Below are 21122 nucleotides of genomic sequence, written 5' to 3'. Positions count from 1 at the left end.
TTGACAAAAACAGTTCTTGCATTGGTTAAGCAGCAGTCTTTGTAGGGGCTGTATGGTATACAAGTCCCGTGCTCTTATTATACGTACAGTATTTCCATCCCTGTATCATCCTACTTTTATGAACATGTTTATCCGTTACTTGTTATGACAGTGTGGTGATGATGGCGTGTTTACAGTGGCGTGACAGTGACGCCAAATAAGTCCGCACACCAGTTAAGTGTCAAGTGACTCCCTGACAGAAAAAAGAAAAAAAAAAGAATCATGATGCTGGAGGAGGGATTGTCTCACTAGAGAGAGAGAGAGAGAGAGAGAGAGAGAGAGAGAGAACGTTGTGAGGTGCTGAAGATTCCGTTATGAACCATGCACTACAACAGTCTTTTTTGTGTCTTAGTTACCAGTTGTCGTCTATATAGTCCACAACATCTTGCGTGACACACGTGACATTACTGCGGTGCTGTTCAGGCACATATTCGCTGCCCAACAGCTCGCGTCTTCGGTAATAATAATAATTCAGAGCATTCGCAAATGCATCAATATTTCAGCTATGTTCATGGCTCCACTTCGGGCGTGAAGTCCATACCGTATAAGCTATGACATGTTGCTGTGCCTCTTTGATAATGTCGTACTCTTAGTCTGTGCTTCACTGTGTTATTTTTCCCCTCATCTTCAGCCCATGGTGTCCATTTCATTCTTTTTTCTCTCCTATTCCTCGTACCGTCAATAGTTTTAGCGCACCCTGAAATTTATCAGTTTTACCTCTTTTTTTTTTTTTTCTTCTTTTTTTACCTTAATGTGATTATGAACGTGAGGGTCTCTACACCTTCAGCCCATCTTCAGTCTTTAGATGGATGCTTTTCATTTCAAATCTGTCGAAATGAGTCCTTAAATAAATAATCTAGAAAATGGGGTTAGGCTGCCCGCGTTATGTCAGTGTGTTTGATACCACGATCTGACTTGGGTCATGGAGAGCAGTATATAATTTCACGAAGGTCACATTAGTTACCTACTGTAGGTGGAATTTACATAGGCTGAAGAGCGACACGAGTGGTATGAAATATTTCGTGTGTGTGTGTGTGTGTGTGTAGTCCCAGCGAGACACGTCGCTACGTCACGAACGAAACTGTACAGCGTCATGTCCTCATGACTTTCCCTCCAAACAAAGACTTACGTCATATTTCGCACCCAACCCCCTCACCCCAGCCTCACTCGTATTTCAAACCCATCCAGACAGGCCGGATGGGCTGAACTTGTCCCCATTATCATGACGCTGGCCCGGGGCGCTACTGTCTCAACCCTATCATTATCGAACTGAGTTTTCCTGATTATATAGTGTATTTTTCTTTAATATGGTAACTGTGACAGTACGGCCGAATGAATGCCCTTCTCATGGCAAATTCATATATGGTACTGACCTACAGGTACAAAAAAATTTTATTGACACCCCCCCCCCCCCCGCCCTTTCAGGTGAGGATGAACAACAGGGTTGACTGTGGGCCAACCGCCGCGGCCAGGGTTTGAAACCGGACTGGCCCGTGCGTTAATTCATAACTAGCAGTGATAACATTACAGTATAGAAACCAGATTGTTGTTAACCTTCCATTGTAGCGGGATAATTGAGAATCGTTGGAGCAGGACAACTGAGATGCATTGTAGTAGGGCATAGGGCAACTGAGATGCGTTTTAACAGGACAACATGAGAGTCGAGAAATTGTTGTATTTGTTTTTAGCAGAACAGTTGAGGAGGAAAATATTGAGTAATCCTTGACACATGTCAACGATACTTAGAATATATAATCATAGATATTTCGAGATATACAAATACTAGAAATTATCAACGATATTTCCAGGAATCATATTTGCTCCTCGGACGATCCTAACCTAAATTGCAATAATTTTGCGTGTTTTTGTCTTTACTAGCTTCAGTATATGTATATGCAATCTATTCACATGAATACAAAATCTACGTATTTCCCAAAATCGTTAGTTACCCCCTCAAAAAATTAAAGTTGTGGTTTAAAGGATGAAACAAACTGGAAAGTTGTAAAAGATCCCAAGCGTAAGAAGTATTTGCTTCCTGACGAAACGTTGCGTCAAATAGCTCATCTTGTCACACAGTAGCCTTGTCATGTAAGGAGTCATGTCTCGCACGCAATCATAACACATAGGTATGCATGTCACACAATAATCTAAATACAAAGGTAATTATGCCACACAGTAACCTCACCATCCGGATAATTGTGTCACGCAGTAACCTTGTAACACATGTAACTGTCACAAAAGAAATTACGTCACACACGTCAGCAAAAACAATTTAATTCAACTATACAAAATTAAGCAGCCACAATATTTAGAAGAGCGTGGTAAGCATGGAAACATCCATCAACATATTCTGTATATACATATAATACATGTACATTTTCAGTAATACTTTTTGTGAATAACTAAACCTGGAGCCAGCAGTTGAACATTGTAACTAGTATTCCAGTAACGTTGGCAAAGAACTTGACGAAAGGTAATGGCAAGCTGAATGATAATCTTAGAGCTTTTCCTTCAACACAAAGAGATAAATGGGTTATTTGTTTCTCGTCAGTGGTGTGAGACTCGGTAATACCAGGCGTGGTATAGGGGCGTGAGACTCAGAAGTACCAGGCGTGTTATAAAGGCGTGAGGCTCAGTAGTACCAGGCGTATTATAGAGGCGTGATACTCAGTAGTACCCGGTGTGGTATAGGGGCGTGAGACTTGGTAGTAGCAGGCGTGGTATAGAGGCGTGAGACTCAGTAGTACCAGGCATGGTATAAGGCGTGAGAGACAGTAGTACCAGGCGTGGTATAGTGGCAAGATTCAGTAGTACCAGGCGGGGTATACCGGTTTACTTATGAACAAAATCGTTATTGATCATGATACATGATACGGGTTTAGAGAGAAGGAAGGGTGATAGAATCGGCTATAATTTCTTGTCATTGATGTTTTCAGCGTGTGTGAGAGTAGTCGGTACACCAGGGGCACATTTTTACATCTCTCTCTAAAGCGTTTGACGCAGAGGATCGAAAACACTCACTATCTTGGCTAACCTTGAGTCACTGTAACGTCAGACACAGGCCATAAATAATGGTTCACATTTTATCTGGACAGCAGGAAGCACTATGTTCAGAACGCTGACGATACGTGAAATCTCCAGCTTGTTTCCTTCGGTGTTCCTGAAGAATTTTTAAGGCTCATGTTCCCTTTGTATACTGAAATCGATCAATCTGTTAAGGTTTCTAACCTTGGTTGGCATGATAGTAGAAATGTGAAGAGGTTAATATCAACGGAATGTTAATGAGACAAACAATTTTGTTGACTTTTTTTTGTCAAGTATTGTTCCTCCTGAATGGAAAGTCATAGGCAACCTTTTTCAATGTATAAAGGAAAATGGACGCCAATACATTAAACGAAATCATAAACCCCAGATTAACTCGAATTGAAAAGCAATTTTTTTTTTTTTTTAGCAGCAAGGAATTGTGAATTTCTGTTTGGATCGAAATAAGCAGAATTTCCTCTTTCACTACATAAAGGTACAATACCTGTGGTACTTAAATTCTAGTCATGATCAAATCATCTCTAACGAATGATTGCTATATACAATAAGTTACAGTCTCTTTTTTATCACTTTTGTCGCGTTCAGCATCATTCAAATTCACACTTCGGTTCCAGAAGCTAGGGTCCAATTCTTCAATTCTACAAAGTTCTGGTGAACCAGGGTTAGCATACATCTGCCGACATTACAGTAATACTCAAACCTCGTTATAACTAATGAAAATGACCTAAGAGAATGTAAGTTCTCGATCATGATCTTTCACGATATAACTGGTTTCTTTTCATGCATCAACTAAATTCAAAAATACATGTATCAACTGTAAATACCGAGCTTCTGGTGTAGAATGCACAACGTCGGGCTAGGATACTGGTCATCTTATGGCTATATAACTCAGAAAAGCCTCTCAGTTAGGTCATAGAAACACTCGGGTTATCATGGTTGCGGTGGTAGTGTCAGCGTACGACAGGATGTATGGGATATGGAGAAAGTCTTGAGCCTTATGCTCGTCCTGTCAGATAAAACGAAATAGAATTATCAAGTGTTCAAGTGTAGATTGGGATCTATGACTTTGTCTTTAGTGGATGACCGTGGACGAATTTGGACGTCATCCCAGGCACATTAATGATGCATAATTAAAGCGTTGTTCACGCCAAAATGTATTAGCGAAAGTGTGTGTGATATATATATATATATATATATATATATATATATATATATATATATATATATATATATATATGCGTATGAAATTATATCATAGAGCCAAAACGTGATATTTTGCAGAACTAGGTTCACAGTATCACAAGGGCAGTGGAAGATGCTTAAGCACGGTCATATTGTGTCGTCGCTGACACACATGATGATGAGTCTTCTAGGACACTCGAACGCTACAGACGCTCAAGATCAAAAGCCTTCCCGTCTCGTATGGTCCAATGGGACTGCCTTTTAGAGACGTAATTATGAAAAAAAAAAAAAAGCAAAACATACTGTCGAGGAACAATGTAAGTACAGTCATGAAGAAACTTATCGTAGCATTGTCAGAGAAGTGTGGACTTCAGGTATAACGTAAAGTGCAAAGAACATCCAAGCTGTCGCTGATAATGATGATACATTTGTCTTGCTGGTGCACTGCAGTGGCACGCATCTCCCTGAAAAAAGAATAAATCCAAGGGCACTGTTCTACATCCCTGCTCCTGCAAAGGAGCTTGGCGACAATGGCAAAGATCCGAGTGCGTCTCACGCCTTCGCTGGTTGTTGACTCACCCACCAACCGCTGCTTCTTCGGAGAAGACAGTGTCTGCTCTCAAGATCATGACTATAAACAATCAAGATTGCGCTGGAAAACAGAGGTGCAGACAAAGAAAGAGTCACCGCTGCCGGCCATCGGTCGTTCAGCGTGATATACGGAGTCCACAAAACAGTGACATGAATAAACTACGGCATCTAATTTTTCAGCAAGGAGGAAGACAGCCCGAAGATCTGGCTGTTGCCACCGACCGAACTAGTTTCTTTTCCGTGACCGTTATGACACAGCCAAAGCATACCTTATTCATCGTCATATTGGTTGAAAAGAAAATAGTTTATGAGATGAAGAATAGATTGATCAATGAGAAAGCCACTTAAGTGTATGTAAAACTGACGCTTAAAGGTGGACAAATTGTAAGAATATGGAAAAATGACGGAAACACTCTTTGAGGAAAGAAGGTACACAAACTTTGGAAAGCAGCGGCCGAACACGTGACGCAAATCCAAGCCCAGCAGGCGGAACACACATACACAGATTACGAGAGCAGGAAACACACGGAAAAGGGCACATCGTTCATCGAGAAATAATGAGACGGAGGGCTTTTGATTCCACTCTGGCTAATAGAAAGATGGAGAAAGAGTCACCCGAAAATCGTTAAAGCAACTGTATAAAATCTCCTGCACTTGGGAAGCAGATTTTGTGGTTAACATTATAGTGGAGGATATGGTTATGTCTAAGTTTATATTTTTGCAGGAATAAATTACGGTGTTATGAAACTGACCAGAGGGTATGCAGTGACGTGTAGGAAGAGATGTTGGCGGTTTTACATTATTGAATTTAACCAGGTTTTACTGCTTCCTTAGCTCAAGATATCGCACAGAGAATAAAAACAAGAAAAAAAAAGCATGTTCGGTATGAGAAACATTAATAGAGTGAGGAGAGAGAAGTCAGTTAAAGTGTTTAAAGCAGAATCGTCAACGCGTGACAGACTAGCTTTGCAAGTTGGAGAGAGAATATCATTCACGGAGAGAAGAAAGAGAATAGGTGATAGGACAGAACCCTGGGGGACACCAATGTTGTTGGTATAAGAGGATGAAGTCGCTCCATCAGCGACTACTGCGGTAAACCGATTAGTGGAAGCCATGCATCAGCGAGCAGGGAGAAGCAGGGAGCCAAAGGAAGGAAGCTTGACAAGTAAAAGACATTATGACACACCCTGTGAAATGTTTTATAGCCACGCCAAAGCTGTTCATCAACATCCCTGAGGAAGGATGACCAGAGATCACCAATTGAACTTGCACCACGAAAGCCTTACTGGTGTTTAGAAAGAAGGGAATAGAATTCGAATCGTTTGAGAAGGTGAGAGCTAAAGAGGGGTTCAAAGATTGCGGAGGTAACAGAAGTGAGATTGATGGGGCAGTGAAATACTTGTAGAAGTACAACTGCATTCACATTAGTCCCCAAATCTGGTGTCATATTAGGGTGTAGAACTAAGGTGTGGAACCAAAGGGTGATGTTGAACGAACTTGCAGGTCTCATCAGAAACACCATGAAAGCAGCTCTAACTTTCTGTTACCAAACACCTTTGTTAAATGAACATAAGCACGTTTCTACGATAGTTTCAGAATGTATAAATATTACCTGGTTTTCAGTATCACTTTGAACTGCTACTGAACGTTATCTAGTTGAGATTTTTTTTTCTTTAAGATGTTATGAAATATTTTCTAGGTTCAGGCCCATTTAGATACTTTTTATATATTCCAGAGAATATTTTCTGTAAGTTGAATTCCGAAAAAGGTTAGACCTTTTGTTGGAGAGAGAGAGAGAGAGAGAGAGAGAGAGAGAGAGAGAGAGAGAGAGAGAGAGAGAGAGAGAGAGAGAGAGAGAGAGATTCTTGCTTAATAAAACATTTAAATCTCACTTTCAACCAATGGTAGTGGTCGTGACATGAGATGTTTGTTATGGGAGTTTAAATCGTCACGATTCACGGGTCAGGTAGAACACACACACTGACGGTCACGGTGCTAGCTAGGATGTGTTGTGTGTTGTTGATGGCGCTGTGTGGAAACGCAAATGTTATTATAGTTGGCGAGGTGAGGAACTAGGAATTTTTGTGTTGACTGCGGTGGTGGTGGTGGGGATCGGGTGTAAGCTGTTGTTGGTGTCGGGTTGATGGTGATGCGAGTTGGTGAGGCTGTTGTGGGTGGTCTTGCTGTGAGGGGGGTTGGGGTTGTGTTTTTGACGATGGTCTTGTAATTTTTGGTGCATTCACTTATTCCATTCATACATTTAACTTTGTTGGTGGGCTTTCTGTAAACGTCGGTGACGAAAGATCCTGATGTGGCACTCACCATTACATCCTAGAAAGCAGTCTTACCATTATTATTCAGTTCTACTGTAAATCTTAAGCCTGAAGTTTCTTGGAGTCACTTACGGAGGTTTTGGGGAATCATATGTAGTTGCCCTTGATATACCCTGAGTTTTTGACCGAAAGTGGCATCGGGGTCTCATCTCTAAGCTCCCCTCTTTCGGCGTTCCTCCCTAATGTCTAGCTTTCTCTCCGGCCTATTCATCTCTGTGGTTGTTGGTAGATCAGCTTTTCCCACTTTCTCTTACAACAGCCATGCCCCTCAAGGTTCTGTCTGTCCTGTATCCTACACTTTTTCTCTTCCAACGATTTTTCTTCTACAAATAACCAGATGCACTCATACACTGACGACCCACCTCTGCATTCCTCCATAGCCTTCATTTCTGCTCCTCTCACGCGATCATCATGTCTCAACACAACTGCATATAAACTGAAGACTTGGATAGGATATCTCAGTAGGGTAGGCGAAATCTGGTTTAGTTAAATGTCTTCAAGACCCAGTTTTTACCCATCTCTCTATCGAAAAATTTTCAAGACTTTCCTCTTCTTAGGCGGTTCTTCAATTTCATCTCTGAACCTAATGAGCAGACTTGGTATTACAATAACATTTACTCTTGTCTTGAAAACCCCACATTACGGAAGTAGTTAAGTCTGCCAGTGAGAAACTGGAAGTCCTGTTTAGATGTCGATTTTTTTTCTGCTCTGAACATTTGCTCCTAGTGCAGTTCTGCTCTCACATCTCGGGTGGGTCTAGAGATGTGTGTGAGTGGGTCTAGCTCTGCATCCTTAATCGACAAAGTTTGGTTGAAAGACTGTCTGACATAACAGCTCTCCCAGGCTAACTTCAATACTTCATCCACTTGCCCTACGCCACAATGTTGGTTCACTTAACCTTTTCTCAGGTATTACTTTGATTTTTGTTCCCGTAAGCATGCCAGACTACGCAATACTCGGCAAGCTCCTGCGTCATATTTTTGTATGGCCGTTGGCATCTCCAGGGTGAGTCGCTTCGATACACATTTCTTTCCCTACTCCTCGAAGCTTTGGAACCCTTTACCCCTCTTATATTTTTCCCAGTATCTATGAACTGGCACATTTTATATGGCCGGGTTTTCACTTCCTCCATAATTCGCAAATACTTTCACTTGTCTTCATTTCCCCTTCATTGACCTCTGTGCTTTAAACATAAGGTCCTGTATTAATGTAGACTTTTGTAAACAAAGCCTCTCCACACCAGCACTACCACCAGCCTCCCCAAACCAGCACCACCCCAGCTTCTGCATGTAGAAAACCAGGGCCAGGGCCATCACCAGCCTCCCCAGAGCAACACCAACAGCCACCCGACCAACCTCACCTCATCTGCACCACCACGATCCTCTCTCTCCTCACCGGCCCCAGCTTCCACAAAACAGCACCACCACCTACTTTCTTGAAACAGCACAATCACCAAACTCCCCTAAACAGCACCATAACCAGCCTCCTAACACCAGCAACGCCATCAACCTCCCAAAACCAGCACCACCAGTTTCAATATGGTCCCAAGCATTCGATTTGCTGACTGATAAGGAACTGATGATTTATGCTGATAATCGTCCTGATGCTCCCAGAAAAAAAAAAAAAATCCAAATTTTCACCGTACGACCGTAGTTTTTGGTATCGTCACTTCCCCTTTCATTCCACGCAAAAGTTGTTTGTTGTGAAACACCAATTTACATGATTATAGTTGTGCGTTTTGCACACTCTGACAACAAGCTGTTCATGTAATGTGTCATACATCAGATCTCAATCCAAAAGAAATTGTTTGAAAGTTGTTCTATTTATGAGTTTACCCAAAAGTTCTCATGTCAGATGGAGACCTGATCTTTCAGTGGGAGTTCAAAATGATCACACACACCTTAGAGTTGCTCCATACAGCTGACACTATTCACAGTGAACTTGCTATCCATCTGGTGTTTCAGATGTGGCCTATTTAAGAGATCTATTGTTCTAATTCAGCAGCAAACTCTGCTAGTTTCCTTTTACACACACACACACACACACACACACACACAGAGAGAACAAGGTGTTCATAACTAAATGGATATGGTTCATACATTAGTACATCATCAAATCACCCACTGCAAGTTGTAATTTATGGTTTAACAATGCCAAATTTTAATCACCGATGATTATTGCTCCATAATTCTATTAGCTACATTTGATTTGGTGCTCCACCATTAACAAACGCTACAAGATTCTGTATTGGGTGGGAATCATCAGAATGATGTTTCATGAGACATTTAAGAACTTACAAAGTGACTGTTATCCGATTTCTGCAATCAGATCTAAAGACTTGAATCATGGATCATCATTTACTTACACATATCAGGTAGATTACCAGAGCAGTTTTCCCTCCTTTTCATTATTCTGAATATGCTTGCATGTTTTCAGGTAGATTTTTCAATTCGTCTATTTTGAACAAAGTGAGGGAATAGTTCAAATTTACTGTACAAGTTGATATAGGCAGAATTAGGCCTGAGGTCTTAAAACAACTTTTGTCATTCACTAAACACAGCAAGATATGTAAAGCTGGTTCTCTTTACCTTTGTTCCCCATTATATGTCACAGGGATCACAAACAACACTGCTGCTAAATGGGGAAGATTGCGATCTGCATTCACCACAGTCTCAGTTAATCAGTTCCATTCATCCACCAGTCTCACATTGTAAAAGTATTTCTACATCCTTATTTACAAGTTTCTCATTCAATTTCATTTTATTTCCTGTTCCATCCCTGCATCCACAGAACTGTCCACTTTGTCTGATCTCTTTAAAATATTTAAAAATTGTAATCTTGTCAACCTTTATTCCTTTCTCTTCCATGGTGGGTGAATCTAATGCCTCCAGCCTTTTCCTGCAGCTTAGGTTCTCAGGATCTTCCCTATGAGCTCTTAGTTCTTCTATAGGTGCAGTAAGAGAGTTTTAGGACATCGACGACTATAATGCCTCAGAAATACAATTGGGTGATAATACCTTACCCACATACTTTGACCAATGTTAGCTGAGACGCCAGACCCTGTATGCAGATAGCATAAGACTGAGAATATGAAAAGGCCAGAACCTCCCACATTTAGATTATGTTTGGTACATGTGGAAAACTTGATATCATGTTATACTTAGGATATTAGGCATACTTTCATCAAACTTAGATGTGAATAATTCATAGTACACATAAAACTGTACCTAGTATTGTCATTACTATAATTTGCACTGAAACAGCAGTTACAATCTGAAAACCATGGCAAAACCGGCAAAATAATAATTATATTTTTTTACCTGAAATTTGTAATTTTTCAATGAATATCCTTCTTCTTATATAGGTAACTATATTATGCACTGCAATACATAATGAATATCCCTCACTTCTTACATAGGTAACTATGTTATGTACTGCAATGTAATATTCAAATCTAAGAAATTTGATGTTATTTTTTTTTTGACTTGGGTCAATTTGTAGATCAGTTATTCATATTGTTTTTGGATTTTTTTGTGAATAATTTCTTTTTTAACCAGAATGAATTTAATGGAATTTCGGAGCCACATCTAGAATTCATATCTCCTTTTGACAATGAAAAAAAAAGGAAAAGGTTACATTGTTTTTTTGGGGGGAAGGGGGATGATTGACATGTAGTAACCATGATTTTTTTTATTGGTGGGGGGATGATTGACATTGGTAACCAACATGAAATTTAATCAACCATCAATCAACCTAAAATTGAGAATTTTTGTAGATTATAGTTTACAGTGATTAAACAAAAGGATGATTGACACTTGTTGGTAACCATTTTTTTTTTTTTTGGGTGGGGTGGATGGTTGACATTGGTAACCAACATGAAATTTAATCAACCATCAGTCAATCTAGAATTGAGAATTTTTGTAGAATATAGTTTACAGTGATTAAACAAAAGGATGTAATTGAGCTTTGCCTGCAAGAAGTTACATCTAAAGTAAAAAGCTATCTTTGGGAAGGTTGTATCATTGGAAGTACAGTCTCGTCAAATGTAGACAACAAAGGAGTCTACATTTCCTTGCTACTGTAAGTAGTGCAGCTTGGGCTACAGGAACCTTTAGAAAGGTTTTAGGTAATGCCAGGACTCTTTCGCAGATATTGGTTCTCAGGTAATTATAAGTAAAACAAATTCAACAAAAATATGAAAGATTTTTACCAAATTAGTGTTGGAGAAAGTGAGATTTATTGCCCCTACATTAGTCTGTTATTTCATTATATAATAGTGGCTAAATGTATTTTGCCTGTAGGGCAGTTTCATCGTTAGTTAAGATGTATAAGAAAGGTGTCTGTACATTGTCTTTTAAAAATTAACATGAATATACTCAATGTAAGCAATGTCTGTTTGTATCCTTGTGCATTGGTCTGCCTGTCTCATGTATATTTTTACCTTTTTGTGTGGTATGGGTTGGATGTGTATATGTGGATGGTCCCACTCTCTTGGAATCTGCTGAGTATCCTGTCATAATTTGCAAACTTTTGCATGCTGTTGGCATTTGCGGTTTCATTGCCTAACTTATTCTGTTTAATACTATAAAGTTTCTCTGACGTCTAAAAAGTTTTATGTTTTGCTTTTGCTGTGCTTGCAGATATTTCAAGCAGCTACAAAGACCTTCATATATGGACAGAGATCAACAACAAAGTTACAGTTGCTTAGTTTTCCAAAATGCTGGGACAAATCTTTCCTCCTGTCTGGTCTCCTTGCATAATAGAAAGAACACGTAAAGTTTTTATTGTGGAATCATGCCTTCAAAAAAAATTATGGTATACTGGCCACCAGTCTGCTTTAATTTTTTTTGGGGGGAAGGGTTTTTTGACTTTTGGATAATACATATACTGTTCAATGCTTTACCAAGTTGGAAGTAAATGGAAATCAAGCGCTACCTTAACACCCGTGGGAATGAGTGGAATTCCGAGTTGTCTAGTGCAGAGTTAGAAGACCATACTTAAATTTCAACTATCCATTTTTCTCTTGCATTCTTTTATACAAAAATTGTTTCTCATTTTTCATTATTATTCAGTGTAAGTTCTATGTATTTTTGGTGGTTTATTACAGACATTAAGCATTATAAGCCTCTGGTCTCTAACAAGCTAATCAACTCAACACTTGGGTAATTCAGCTAATTTTGGTCACTTCATCACTTTAACCAAGAAAAATATGCAAATATGTGATATTCATTCGAGCTATGAAAGGGAGACTTTTTTTAACGTTGAGGCTTCTGTCATGGACTAAACTTCGGATCAAAGGTTAACCTTAACTGAAAGAGACGGAGGTTAATGAAAGGGAAAAAGAAGAGACAAGGGAAAGTATTTACAAATTTTTTGAAAGGTGAAAAACCTGTTTTCAAAATTCTGCCAGGTCACAGTTATTGGGAAAGGTATGAAACGGTAGAGAGTTCTAAATATTTGAGGTGGAGGGAAAGAGACAAGTTATCAAAGTGGTCCAACCTTGGGTTGCCCACAGCCACGCAGCAATCACGTGACATAGCAGCTTACTGAGTATTGCATGGTCAAACTAGAGGTAGGGGCACACAACCAGTCAGCTCTTAGGCACAAAAACCAAGGTAATACCTAGAGAAGAGGTATAATGAACCAATGTTGTGATGTGGGGCAAGTTTTGAAGTTAGCTTGGGAGAGGTTAGAAGTCAGACTGTTTTTGACTCGACTGCATCAGGTAATGATGCAGAGCTAAACCACCTCATGTTTGAGAGCAGTAACCCATACAAAGATGCATCATTCTTTGTGTTAAACAAAACCACTCAGAAGAAATTTCACCATCTAAACAGGCTTCCCAATTCCTTAAAGGAAGCCTTAGCTATTTCCATAATGTGTGGTTTCCAAGATAAAGTGGATGTTACAAATATCAGGTATTGCATGGTTTAATCATCCTACTCTTAGGCACAAAAACCAAAAAGTAATGCCTAGAGAAGAGGTAAAGTGAACCGATGTTGTAGTATAGGGCAAGTTTTGAAGTTAGCTTGGGAGTTTATAAGTCAGACTGTTTTCGACAACTCCGTCAAGTAAGGATACAGAGCTAAACCACCTCAGGTTTGAGAGCAGTACCCCATACAAAGATGCATCATCCTTTGTATAAACAAAACCACTCAGAAGAAATTTCACCTTCTAAACAGGCTTCCCAATTCCTTGAAGGAAGACTTAGCTATTTCCACAATGCGGGGTTTCCAAGATAAAGTGGATGTTACGATAATATCAGGTATGTTCACTGAGTCAAGAGGTGAAATTACGGAACTGTTCACGGAGAGTATTGTTGTGAGGAATTTTCAATAGAGATATGGAGAAACTGGGTCTTGGAGCCATTACACTTAACCAGATTTGTTAATACCATTAAAATATCCTGTCGAAGTCTGAGTTTGTTAAGGAAGTCGTCAAGACGAGATGCAGATTGAGTAAGAGAAGAAAGTGCACAATTGAGGGATGTGAAGAAATGCAATATTGAGTCAACAGTGTTTAAGTACATTTGGCTTTTTGTGGGAAAGGAAATGTCTGATAAAAAGGAGAAAAAGTGTAGAGACAGAACAGAAACCTTGAGGGACACTGCTGTTGATGGAGAAAGGAAATAGATTGACTGAGAAAGCTAGATATGATGGAGCAAAGCCAAGAGAGGGGAGCTTAGAGATAAGATCCTGATGCCAACCCTGTCAAAAACTTTGGATATATCAAGAACAGCAACATAGGATTCCCCCAAATTTCTCAGGGATGATGATCCAACATAAGTAAGATAGGTTAGAATATCGTCAGTGGATCTTGCTTTATGGAAGGAAGCCATTACTGGTAATCAGAAAGAAAAGTGTGAAATTCAAGAATTCTGGGGATATGGGAGTTGAGGTGGGATTCAAAGACTTTGGAAATGGTAGATTTCAAAGCATAAGGATGATATAGGGTTTGAAATGGTCACCCTTCTTGGGATAGGATCTACCAATGCATGCTTTCAAGAAGATGGGGAAGTTCTGGATTTTAAATAAATGGGACATGAGCAAACACAGGTGCAACATCAGAGGCACACTCTTCCAATGCACGCTTTCAAGAAGATGGGGAAGTTCTGGATTTTAAATAAATGGGACATGAGCAAACACAGGTGCAACATCAGAGGCACACTCTTCCAATAAACAGGGATGGAAACCATCAAGACCATAAGCCTTGCTTGTGCTAGGGAGAAAAGCCCTTTTTAGGCAGGTTAAAAAGGGGCACAGGATTAGTAAGAGGAGCATCAGGAGGTGAAGGAATATTAATCATCCAAAGTAAAGTTTGAGGAGAAAAGGAAAGAAAACTATAGTACCATCAAAATGGAAAAGTGAAGGGAAGGTAGGGCAGCAGTTGTTAGTGATGCCCTTAGCTAAAGACCAGAAAAATATATCAGTGGATGACAAGGAGAGCTTCTAGCACTTCCTTTAAATAAAAGAATGCTTTGCCTCATGGATAACATACTTGAAACTTTTATGATTACATGGCAGAATCAAGCATGAGCTGAGAAATTTAATAAGGGCAAGAACCATTACTACATATTTTCATTTGATGATGATGGCTGCAAACCTTTGCATCAAATCTTTGATGATTTTGTCAAGTTAAAGGTTACCAGTGATATTTATTGTTCTCTGGGTCTGTAAAAAAAAAAACTATATAGTATTGGGTCCTGGATAGGCTCCCTTTGAAATATGTTGAACAGTTTACCTTAAACGTCATATGGCAAAGAATATCAGGAATAATAAAGATAATTTTATTATACAAAAAATTTTCTTGATCATATCAACATATTTAATAAAAACTAAATTTCTTCATTGGTGACACCAAGATCTCCTTTCTATACAGATTCTATGACTATTAAAAAAGTTTTTCTGGGAGGGTACAGAATGTAAAAAAAATAACTAATTTTCATTCAGCCAAAATAAGTTATTAAGGCTTAAACATAAAACCAATGTAACCATGTGTTTCAATGGTTTCTTAAAGATTAATGCTTTTGCCATGGTCCAGTTACCTGTAGAATTGATAAAGGGTGTGAAATCAGCGTTTGATTTTCTATTAAGAAAGCACTTTTTCCATACCAATTATCCTACAGAGTACTGGACAAGAATATATCAAATACCAATTAATGATTTTATGTGGTAAACATGCAACAATTTCAATACCACTTTACTACTTATGAAATACCTTATTCAGATATATTACATTTTCATACGGTGTGCCACAAGCATCCAAGAACCTCTGCTTTAAAAATTTAGCTTTAATATCCATGCAACATGTAATTCTTGCTTTGCAAGACTGGCATGATATTTACAAAGCTGATAAACTCTGCTATATTTGTCCCATATATTCATATTTGAATATTATACAGGTGAAATGCAATGAAATTATAGCCTATAAATTTATATACACAAGATGAGTTATGACAAATGTCTGACTTGTAAATGACAAGTTCATGATGTTTTACATATATATATATATATATATATATATATATATATATATATATATATATATATATATATATATATATATATATAAAGTGATATGCCTCTGAAACAACACTGAGAGAAAAGAAAAAGACAAAAATCACAGCACAGTTCATTACCCCTCTCATTATTCCAACACTTAATTTATACATTACTACTGTCGATACAAATATTGTGACTTAAAAACAAAAATTGTAAGCAGTGGAGGCAATGAGTGAGTAGCCTAGACACTGGTGAAGATTTGGATCCAAACCCTATTACACATGACTTTCTAGTACAGGATAAAGAGGATTCAATGCTGATTCCTGTACACTGAGGCGACGGTGTAGGTTTTCTTTATCATCTACATCACAAGGAAGTACCAAATGCTGAGGTCTAGAAAGGTCTGGTGAAGATGTTCGAATACGCTCATGGACTAACCATGCTTCTAATGATCTATCAGTATTTAAATGTTCATCTGCCACTAAAGGCTGTAGTCTTTCCCAAGCGGAGAGATGTGTAGAGCGTGGAGTGTTCCTGGATACCTCACCACTTTGCAGCCATGCCCACTTGGCAAGGTCCTTGGTGCCACCCACAGTGTGCCGTCTCTTAATAGGTCCACGGTACCCTGTTCGCCGCATACTAGATTTGTTTGCCTTGCTGCTATTGCTATTTACATTAGTGCTATAATGGTTATTGGAAGGTTTCATGGGACTAGTACTGGACTGACTGCCTGTATTTTGCTCAAACTTCTCCTTCAGTTCTTTGACATTATGCCGTCTGCTTCTAACATCAGAGGTGCGTCTAGTAGATCCCACAGAGTTATCCTTCACTTCCGACTTCCTTGATGGATCTCGTGACCTTTCTGTTCCATCCTGTGTGTCTGATCTCTTCATTTCCTTTGGTTTTTTCTCAGTGAGACTTTCCTGAGTGTCAGTGCGTTTTAGTTCACGAGCCCTTTTTTCAGTTTTTTCTTTTAGATTGTTCTCAGTTTTCTCAGATTTTGTTAGAGAATCTGACCTTTTAACCTTTGTTTCTCTTGTTCCATCTTCATTCAAAATTTTATCCTCTAAGAATGTCATGGCTTGACTGGCAGCCTCTTCCTGTAAATATAAGATATGTGTTGTGTCAGTATCTTGTCAAAGATAAAATTACTGTAAACAATTTGCACCATGAATTTGCAAAATTTCTGTAAAAAATGCTATGGTAAGCTTAAGGTAAAATGGCACCTGAGACATGGTAGTGGTGAGAGCAGTGCTGGCTGCAGTGGAGGTTGTGCTAGTATTGGCAGAAGAGTTGCGGGGATTAGTGCGGCGGCGATGCAGGGAAGGATCACGGTACAGACGGCACTCTGAATTCCCTCTGGTGGTACAGTCATGTAGCTGACCTGCCTTAGGGGAGGGGTCAAGGTTGGTGAGGGAGTCATCAGCCACTGCAGTCACCAGACCCAGAGGAGACTCCTGGAGGCTCCGCATCTTCTCCTCAAATGTGGCAGTGATGGCACTCAGCAAATCACTGCCTGTAATTCACAAATTTCCCATACAGTATTTGTTATCTAATAAAGTATAATGTTTTATTGAAATTCATTACACTAAATCATCAGTCTGTTTTACATTTCATGGAAGGGTGAATGACTCCACTCTTATGTATCACGATGTCAGTACACACTCAAAATTAATCAGTATGTTTTCAGCATTCATTACTTTGTGGTTAAGACACTAGCTTCACAAAACAAAGATAAAAGTAAAACACCCATTAACTATACTCTACAAGGCTAGATATCACAAATATTCAGACAAAACAAAATATCAGTAATAATTCAATATCAAGGTTACACACAAATGCCAAATATGACTAAAACATTACTGCTACCACAGCACATTTAAACAGCAAGAGTGAAGCGGCTCTACTTCTACTCTCACCTTCCTTGACTAAACTTTAGCATACTGAATATTAGTGAAGAGGCCCTTGGCTGCCCCCATGATCGAGGACTTCGCAACATGTGGTGGCTTTTCAACCACTACTGTTGAAAGTTCACATGGGGCTGTAAAGGCGATTTGAACAAAAAAGGATCTGAGTTTCTTATACCTACAATAATCACCAGATTTTTAACTGGTCCAAATTTCCTTTGAGCTATAAAAAGGACAGATGAAAAAAAAGTTCTCTAAACATAGAGGAAAAATGGCTCAGTTAAATGTACCTAATTTTCTACATGGGAGCATGAGCAATAAGGCAATAAATACTTTAAATTCACACCAAAATGGATATAGCAGTTAAGATTGCTACAACTTAAAAGCGAACTATGGTTTGAAAGCATCAAATGCAGTACTTTAATATTAATATAAATTCAGACCTCTTGTGCTTCTTTCATTTCCTGAACAAATTTTCAACAGAAAGATGGAGGCACTTAAGAAAGATAGGAACATGAAGCAGACCTGAATGGCAGCAGTTGGCGAAAAGAGAGAGAGAAAGAAAACATTACCTAATTAATATTTCATATATGATATTTTTCTACAAAATATTTCATGAACATGTAATATTTTTTCCTACAGCAAAATAAACTCACATTATAAATTTCAAAATACAAAACCAATATAATACCATAATAAACTGGGAACTCAAATCAAAAAGGAAAAATGAGGTTCATTAGCACTGAGAGAAATTTTTCTGAGACTTAACAGAGCAAGCAATGAAAAATTAGTTTACATCCACTGTTCAGCACACTATTACAATAAAATACCGAATGGAAAATTTCTTATAAAATCAAGAATAGAGGCCCCCATCATTAAAGATCAAATTATTGGCAGTTTAAGTAACGAATTGTTAGCCCAATTCAAGCCCTTACTCTCCAGTAAGTGACAGGAAAATTTTTTCCAGTGATGGGTGGGATCACTGAGATGGCATGCATGTCCACAACTTGCATTATCTTGATTCTGCAGACTCTCAAAAATACTAATATAATGAATCTCCTGGATTAGTGATACAACATAAATCATGGATAATATGACATTCCTAACAGGACATAGTATACTTGCAACTTGTGTTCTCTTTTTTATGCTGTGTAAGATATATCAAGTTTGCGCAAGGCAAAGTTTAAAGGTGGGAAATTTGCAAATTGAAATAGATGCTTATGAAAGAGGTGTGGGAATATTAATGAAGGATGAGTGGTTCAATAACTTAGATTAATTAAAATGTGATTTTTTTTTCTTTTTTAAAGGCACTAGTTAGACACCTGTCTTTTAGTTAACTATAGTGTTATCACTATCGCCACCTGATAGAAACTGGTGAGAAACCTGTTATGCAGATTTTGTGAAAATATTCATGTTATCCTATCACCTACCCTTTACTTCTCTATAGATTCACTCTTATCCTGACTCTTTCTTATCATAACTCACTCTCCCTCCCCTCCTCACAGTGATACTTGTTCTTGCATTGAGCACATTTCCTCTCTTTATCTGGACCTGTGAAGCATCACAGAATGGTAACCTGTTTACGTATAAGTGTAAAAGAACGCATTTTCTAAGTACGCTCTATCTTTAACTCTCACTTATTTCCAACTATTTGATTCTGAAATGCCATAATTCAACCCTGAATAACATAAGTAAGGTAGCACCTTTAACAGACAAGAAGAAATGGTCTCATTCATTCACATATGTTTTCAAGCTGCATATTCATGCACTGAAACCACAGACCCCTGACCACTACCAGGCCAAACACATCAATCAAACAAATAAACAAACAAACATCATAGAATCACTCAACATCATTTGATATCAGAGAACAAATCCTAACTTTAAATAACACAATGCCCAACATAATATCTAAAAGGCAAATTACAAATCTGCATTCCTTCAAGAAAATGAACCACATGACAGAAACCAATTCTGGGTTATGTTATGGAAGAGCCACACTTACCATACTAATCCAGACCCAACTCATGAAGCATTTCTGACCCCTTCCAAAGACATTTCTTCTCCCAAAGAACACACAAACATACTTATGAGACACTACTCAAAAGGAGCCAATAACAAACCACACATGCAAACAAGATAGTCATTAAAACCTACACAAATTTCAAACACACTTACTGACCCAAAGAAAGCAATTAAAGCCTTACAGGACTTTCCTTCAACTGGCCTTGACAACATATCAAATTTTCACATAAAACACTCTGACGCAATTATAATCTAAGCACTTATTTACACCTTCAGATACTCCTTGCTAACATTATACCAGCCATAAGGCCCTCCTTAACATCCAATTCCTGCTCCTCCTACTGCCTTACATCACTTTTTCTTCAGTGCCCAATCTCTGTGTAAAACTGTCTCATTCTTTCAAGCGCATATCCAGGATTTGGTTGCGGAGGGTTATGAACTCTCAAGGGGTAGAGCTTGAAGTATGAACTGCTAAGACTATGATGAAAAGCTTAAAACATGAGTGATATGTACAAAAACTCAGATCTTTGAGAGCAGAGCAGTTTTGAGTTATTCAGATGTTGAATTCAATTACTAACATTATCAAATTCTCAAAAATTAATACACCTATTGCACAAAAATAAGTTTATTATCAGACAGGTGACAGTTTGAGTGGAAATAGTTATGGTTTGTGATAACATAAAATAACTGACAGCAATTATCAAGTAAGTTTTGCTTGATAAGACAAATTAATATGGTTTTGCAGACAGTGTTTCCTTATAATAAATCCATGTCATTGTTTTGGGAAGTTTGCGTAACTGACAAGGATAATTCACAAGTTATTAGTGCAAATTGCTGAAACTGACAGCTTGGTAACTACAAATGCTCAACACTTACAGAGTGAAACAAAAATCCAACTTGGCACTAAAATCTTTGCAACAGCATTAAATCCCTCCCTCCCAAATCACATGATAACTAACCACCAACTCCCAAGTAGAAATAAAAAGCTTATTCCTGCCTTACACTTCAATAACTTGTACTCACAGAATCCTCCAACCTAAGCAAACATAACTGATAAAACAGACACTGAAATGACCCAACATGCACTAAACAACTGCCCTCCCAACAAAAGGTTAAGCACCACCTAATTAGACACATCCATCTGAAACCACACTTCCCAGAAAAACATGAGTTACACTTTCCCATTTATGTTCTAGATATTGTCCATCCCTTCACTTCTACAAACACTGACTCAACACAACCCAGGACCATTCATGCCCCCAGTGCAACAACCACAATGATGCTGAGCACTTATTGCTCAGTTTCCCTAAACTCTTACCACACACACATCACAACACTTTATGACCTATAGTCCCACCAGATGAATGTAGCTAGTTTCCTGAGAGTTATGGGAGTCCTTATGTACTGGCCATTTCCCATGTCAGTGAGGTGCATCAAGAACAGATGACTGAGCCTCAGAGGGAAAAACCCTTACTTGGTTCCTTGCTCTGTTCTTTCTTTTG

At 38.6% G+C, this 21122-nt stretch overlaps 1 protein-coding gene and 1 long non-coding RNA gene across 3 annotated transcripts in view; one reads left to right on the top strand and one right to left on the bottom strand.

Annotated features, from left to right (window-relative positions):
- LOC139766852 (uncharacterized) overlaps positions 1 to 21122 on the top strand; it is a 64627-nt gene that overhangs the window by 12034 nt on the left and 31471 nt on the right. The window lies entirely within an intron of this gene.
- The window catches only part of LOC139766698 (uncharacterized), a 42368-nt gene continuing 36205 nt past the window's right edge, over positions 14960 to 21122 (bottom strand). For both annotated transcript variants that reach the window (XM_071695655.1, XM_071695724.1), the window contains exons 5-6: positions 16915 to 17204; positions 14960 to 16788 (exon numbers count right to left, since the gene is read on the bottom strand). In XM_071695655.1, the coding sequence (XP_071551756.1) occupies positions 15964 to 16788; positions 16915 to 17204 (1115 nt within the window). In that variant the 3' untranslated portion in view covers positions 14960 to 15963. The remainder of the gene's footprint in view (positions 16789 to 16914; positions 17205 to 21122) is intronic.

Source organism: Panulirus ornatus, chromosome 1, assembly GCF_036320965.1.
Source record: "Panulirus ornatus isolate Po-2019 chromosome 1, ASM3632096v1, whole genome shotgun sequence".
Taxonomy (NCBI): Eukaryota; Metazoa; Arthropoda; class Malacostraca; order Decapoda; family Palinuridae; genus Panulirus; species Panulirus ornatus.
The sequence above is the reverse complement of the archived record's forward strand: the minus strand, read 5'-3'. Positions and strand labels throughout refer to the sequence as shown.